The sequence below is a fragment of the Haliaeetus leucocephalus genome, unplaced genomic scaffold (genome assembly GCF_000737465.1).
Source record: "Haliaeetus leucocephalus isolate CR32 unplaced genomic scaffold, Haliaeetus_leucocephalus-4.0 Scaffold1, whole genome shotgun sequence".
Classification (NCBI taxonomy): Eukaryota; Metazoa; Chordata; class Aves; order Accipitriformes; family Accipitridae; genus Haliaeetus; species Haliaeetus leucocephalus.
Window position 1 is genome coordinate 17734061 of NW_010972437.1, and position 5925 is coordinate 17739985.

Below are 5925 nucleotides of genomic sequence, written 5' to 3' on the forward strand. Positions count from 1 at the left end.
CCCGCGCCTCCTCCTGTGCCCGCGCCAGTGCCCCCGGACCCCCCGCTGCCACCGCCGCCGCCAGCGCCTGCCCCAGGAAGGCGTTGGTTTCCCGCAGCGCCTCGGCCTCGCGTGCCCGCAGCTGGGCCCACCGGGCGCTGCCCTCCTCCCGCCGCTGGTGCCGCCGCTGCTCTCGTGCCAGCCGGGCCGCCAGCGCCCGCAATGCCGCCTCCCGCTGCCCCAGCTCAGTCTGCAGCTGGGACACCAGTGCCTGCAGGGACGCCTGCGTCCCGTCCAGCTCCCCCGGCGCCAGTGGCGGGGAGCCCGGCAGAAACCCCATGCCGGGCAGTGGGAACGTGCCAGGCTCCCCGTCACCATCGGGCTGGGGTGCTTTGCCAGTGCCATGTGTGTCCTCCAGCTCCTCTACATCCACATCCTCCGTCTCCTTCTCATCCTCCAGCTCCTCTTCATCCTCCTCTTCCACATCCTCCCCCTCCACGTCCTCCACGTCCACTTCCACGTTCTCCACCTCCTCCTCATCCTCCTCGTCCTCATCCTTCTCTACCTCCTCTTCATCCTCTTCTTCCACATTTTTCTTCAGCTCCACGTCCTCCACATCCCCCTCCACATCCTTCACCTCTACACCCCTCTCATGCAGGGCAGCCAAGGTGGGTGGGCACGGGTGGGTTGGCACCCCATGGGGTGCCACGATGGGATGGGTGATGCCATCGGGCCATCCATGCACCCCGGTGCCAGTATCGTCTCTCTGTGGGGCCATCTTTGCCGGGCTGCTCCTGGCCATTGGGCTGGGTCGTACCAGTGTCCTAGAGGGGACACGGGGCTCAGGGCCACCACGTCACCCCTAGGGTGAGCAAGGCACCGCCACCCTCCCTCAGGGCTCCCTGGGCACAGCCAGCCTTTGGGATTGGAGAGGGCAGCAGGGCTGGTCACACTGGGTGGCACCTGGTGACAGGGGACCAGGGATGCTGGTGCCACCAGCCTGGGTACCCATGGAGCAGGTGGGACCCAGAGACCCCTGTGGTGGTTGCAGGGGGGAACTGGGTGCTGCATGTGTGCTTGTGGCAGTGTGTGCCCACGAGCACGCGAGCTGCAGAACAGGCGTGAGTGTGCTGGAGGAGCGACTTTGTCCACAAGTGCAGACGCCCCTGCAGGTGTGCCCGGAGGCAAGGGTGTGCACGCACACACGATACCCCCTCCTCTCAGATGTCACAGTGTTGCAGCAGACCTGTGCCTGGGCATGTACTTGGCAGAGGACGACGGTGTGTGTGTGCATGCACGTGTGGCATGTTTGCAGGCATGGACATGGTGTGCATGCTGGCACAGGTATCTGTGCCCGCCTGGGGCCATGCGTGGAGGGTTGGCACAGCTGGGATGCCATGTGGGGTCCGGGGCAGTGGGGCAATGCCTGTGTGCTGCTCTGCCATGCTGAGCCCCTGGTGCCCCCTGATACCCCTGATGGCTGTGGAACTGCCAGTGCCCCCAATGCCCCCAGGGCCCCCTGCATCCCCAGGCTCACTCCGAGAACATGGGCCAGGCCGTGTCCAGGTCAGCTCTGTGCAGGGCCAGGTGGAAGGTGACACCGTCCAGCTCGTAGAGGATGCCCAGGATCTCTGCCCGGCGCTGGGGGCTCAGGAAGGGGCTGCGAGCGTAGTACCACTCGCTGCAACCACAAAATGGGTTCACGCACCCCTCCGCACCCTGGGCGGGCACACGTGCCTGCAGCACCCTGGCCGACTGGGTGCTGCCAGGCACTGGCCACCCAGGCAATGCCCCCTGCCACCATGAGCACCCCCTCCCTGTGCACCCTGCTCTCACCAGAGGGTCTCAGGGTCGAGGAGGCAGAGCTGCAGGGACTCTGCCAGCTGCCGGTGCACCAGGCAGTACCGCAGGAAGGCTCGGCCCCTGCCCACGGGGGTCTTCAGCTGGGGGGAGAGGGGGTTATCCAGGCCTGCCATGCCAGTCTGCCCCCCCCATGCCTCCCCCCCAGCCCATGCATGGGGGAAGGGGGTTCCCAGGGCCAGGGTTGGGGGGCAGTGGGGACCCCAGAGGGGAGAAAACCCTTTATAGTGCTGGTGGGTGAATCCTCGGTGCCCAGGTGAGTGTGTGCCCATATACAAGTGTGTGTGCACCCACAAACAAGCAGAAGCGTGCACACGTGTGCGTGCGTGAGCCCCCAGGCTCCATGCCAGCCTGTGCCCACCTTGTCCAGGGAGGTGACAAAGCGAATGCCCTCGTGCTCTTGCCGACGCTGCGCCAGGCCTTGGCACAAGAAGTCCCAATAGTCCTTGCGCTGCCCAAAGAAGCTCCTCCTCTCCTTGAGGTCGAACTGGCAGAGACGCAAACTTGGACTTGCTTGTTTGGGGGTGTCCCCTGTCACCCCCGCCTGTCCCCTGTGGGGCTGGGATCCAGCCAGCTCACCCAGCAGTGTGGGTCCCAGTGTCCCCTGACTGTCCCCTCTTTGTTGGCTCCATGCCTCAGTTTCCCTTTTGCAGCACGTGCAATTACACATGTGGATGTGGGTGAGCCTGGTCTGGGTGCCTGCATGGCTGGGGATGCCCAGGGCTGGACAATGCTGGCTGAGGTCATCCCACCCCCCCAAAACGGCTGGTGCAGGATCCCCTCTGCTTGGAGCTGCACCCCAGGGGAAACTGAGGCAGGGAGCGGTGAGGACAGAGAAGCTGTGATACCTGGAGGAGGAACTCCAGCTGGGCACAGAGGCTGTGCAGCTCCCGGCTCCCGTCCGTCACCGGCAAGTTCTGCTCCCGGTAGCCGCGGTTCAGCTCGCCTACGGTCTCTGAGGGATGGTAGGGCTGAGCTGGCACGGCCCTGCCCTGGCAGCAGGCACCCTGCCCCATCCCACCCCTCCTCCCCACTGCCTCCCAGCCCGGGGATTTCTGCCAGTGGGTGAAAGAGGAACCTTCCCTGGGATGAAATGGGGGAGCAGGGGGAGCGAGGGGCACAGGTATCTGCCAGGCACTGCCGGTCACCTGGGGCTGGCAGCGAGGACAGGAGCAGGCGGCAAGGACAGGAGCAGGCAGCAGTGGCAGAGTTGGCACTGGGATGCTCTGGAGCACTCCCAGCAGTGCACCCCCCTGCTGCCCACGGGCTGGGTGCGAGGAGGGACCCGGCATGGCCAGGGTGAGATGTGCCATGCAAGGGACACGCTGGCAGGGGACAGGCTGGTGCACTTACTCTGCAGGTCCTTGATGATGCGGTTGAGCTCCCCGTCCCCTGCCATGGCTGTACCCGGGAGTCTGCAAAGGCAGGGGCAGCGATGAGAGGTGCCAGGCTGGCACTCAGCTGGCACCCCCAAACTCTCTGCCCCAAGGAGAGGGTCTGCCCCCTCCAGCTCCACCCCAGAGCTGCCTGCTGTTAAGGTGAGAGGGGGTGGGCTCAAGCACCCCCTTTCCCTGCCCATATCCCTCCACTATATGGAGTAGGGGGTATGGGGTGGGCAAAGGTGCCCCATCCCATACCCCTTAGTTGTCCATGTGCCCTGTCCCAAAATGCCCCCTGGCTCTGTTCCCATGTTGTGCCCAGCCTCTGCCCTCATTCCTTGGGGGGCATCCTGCAGCTGAGCCCCCCCCCCCCCCGTGTGTCCCTGTCCTTGTCCTTGTCCTTGTTCCCATCCCCCAGGATTCAGGATGTGGGTTTGGTGCTGGGGAAGCGCTGCCTTTGCTTCTGCTCTCGTTTCCCTCGCTCACACCATGAACAGTGTGGGGTGCTCCTGGAGGGGGCAGGGAAGGTGGGCACACAGCCCCTGGTATGCAGCCCCCCTCAAACTGAGATCCCCCCCAGGCAAAGCCCCCTGGCACAGTATGCTGCCTGTGGGGCTGGCATGGGTTTTGGGGGTGTTGTGGGCATGGGGTGGGGGGCTGGGGGCATAGTGCAGTGGGGTGGTTTTGGGGGGCAGCGGGTGGCACCCTGGGGATGGGGCAAGGGACAGTGCCCACGAAGGTGGCAGGTCCAGGGCTTGTCACCGCAGCTGGTGGCTAGGCACAGGGCTGGGGGAGCACACATGTGTGTGCATGGGATATGCATGGCAGTCTGCATGTGCTCTCACAGGAGCGTGTGTGCACAAGCGTGTTCAGCCATGCCGAAGCACACCTGAGTGCCCTGTGCCCCCTGCCATGGCAGAGTGGCTCGGCAGGCAGAGCAGGACACGGGACTCCAGATGCCTGGGTTCCCCTCCCGGTGCCCTTGGGTGACCTTGGATGAGCCATCTTCCCGCCTGCCCACCCTGCCCGTGCCTCAGTTTCCCCAAGGAAGAGAAGCACCTTACCTGTGACGGGGAGCTGTGGGGTGCCCCAAGGAGATCGCTGGGTGCCAGGGCGATGCTGGTGTGTCCCCTTGCCCGCACTGCGCCTGCCTGCTTCTCCTTTTGTACCTTGGCCAGGAGGAAGTGTGGGAGGTTGGGGGGGCTGCAGGAGCCACCCCCTGCCTGCCCCGCATAACATCAGGCACTGCAGCTTGCTCCCCCAGCACCCGGCTCCCCAGTTTGGGGGAGTGCCAGTTTTGGGGAAGGGGTCAGCGAGGCTCGTCCCCCTGTGCAGCCCCTGGGGAGGGTGGGGGGGAAGCACAGTGCCAGGCATGGGGGGGACCCTGATGCCCTCCCATGGGAATGGAGCTTGGGAATGCTTTGAGAGACCCCCCTGCAGTTTTTGGGGAGGGGGTCTGGGACCGATACCCAGCTAGCAGCAGCCAACAGCACCCCTGGGGCAGCAGCTGCCCCTGGCACAGACACCCCTCTCCCACGCGCAACAGCCCCTGGGCACAGAGACCCACCCCCAGGAGCTGCAGCCCACCCCAGAAAAGCCCACAGCCCGTCTGCCCCCCCTCCCCCGGGACTATGCCCAGAGCTGGGGTGCAAACTCTTCCTGGGGCACCCTGGGCAAGGGCCCCCATTGCTATCTGTGCTTGGGGGGCCCGGAGCCCAGCGGTGCCCCTCAGCCACCGTGCCTGTCCCCCTTTGCTGTGCCAGCCCTGTCCTGTGGGCTCCTTCTGGGGTGGGGACTAAATTCCTTGGGGGGGGCTGGGGGTGATGCCAGCTCACCCTCCCAGTGCCAGGAATGGGCACCCACTGCCAAACCGCTCCCCACCACCATCCGGCTTGATAGATACCCCCAGCGATGCCCAGCTGCCCCCACATCCTGCCCCTTTGCCTCGCCCCCCCTTGCAGCACCCGCCTCCCCTACCTGTGCCACCCGGGGGGCCTGGGGGTCACCCGCCTCCCCCAGGCCAGGCCTTGCTCGGCACCAAAGCGAAAGTAGGAAGTGATGCTGAGCGGGAGCCTGGGCCTCCCTGCACCCTCCTAGCTCCCGGGGGGGGGGTGTGTGTGTGTTGGACCGTGGGGTGCCCGCGAGCAGCTGGGGGGCATGGGGGACCCAGCAGCAGTGCTTGCTCAGGGTGACCCCCAGCCTCCCCAGCACCCTCTTGCCCCATGCCACCCCGCAGTGGGTGGTGCTGTGGGCACAGAGCACAGCACCCCACATTGGATGGGGGGGGGGGGCAGGGGGTTGGGGGGGTGGCGGAGCATCACCCCACTGTGCCGGGTGGGGGATGCATATGCCTGTGCATGCATGTGTGCATGCATGTGTGCATGTGCACGCGTGTGCAGGCAGCATGTGCATGGCTATAGGGATGCGTGTGTAGGTGTGAGCCATGTACATGTGGCAGGCGTGGGCATGGGGCTGAGAGGGCACCCATGTGTGCATGCACACACGTGTGCCTGTGGTTGCACCCACCTGCCAGCGCCGCCTGCCCTGTGCCAGGCACTCCACGGGCAGGACCCTGACACCCGTGGGGGGGCCATGCCCCTGCCCACCCCTCGCCAGGGTGGATGCCAGCCTGGTGCCCTGGCAGTGGGTCCCCCTGTCCCTGCCCCAGCCAAGGTCCACGGAGAGGGTGTTGGGGGCTGGGGGGGGA

General features: G+C 66.0%; 1 protein-coding gene across 1 annotated transcript in view; it reads right to left on the minus strand.

Annotated features, from left to right (window-relative positions):
* The window catches only part of RUFY4 (RUN and FYVE domain containing 4), a 4926-nt gene extending 1688 nt beyond the window's left edge, over positions 1–3238 (minus strand). Inside the window, exons 1-6 of the mRNA XM_010569802.1 lie at positions 3193–3238; positions 2688–2733; positions 2201–2326; positions 1816–1902; positions 1517–1660; positions 8–803 (exon numbers count right to left, since the gene is read on the minus strand). Coding sequence (XP_010568104.1) covers positions 8–803; positions 1517–1660; positions 1816–1902; positions 2201–2326; positions 2688–2733; positions 3193–3238 — 1245 coding nt within the window. The remainder of the gene's footprint in view (positions 1–7; positions 804–1516; positions 1661–1815; positions 1903–2200; positions 2327–2687; positions 2734–3192) is intronic.
* Between the last annotated feature and the right edge of the window lie 2687 nt (positions 3239–5925).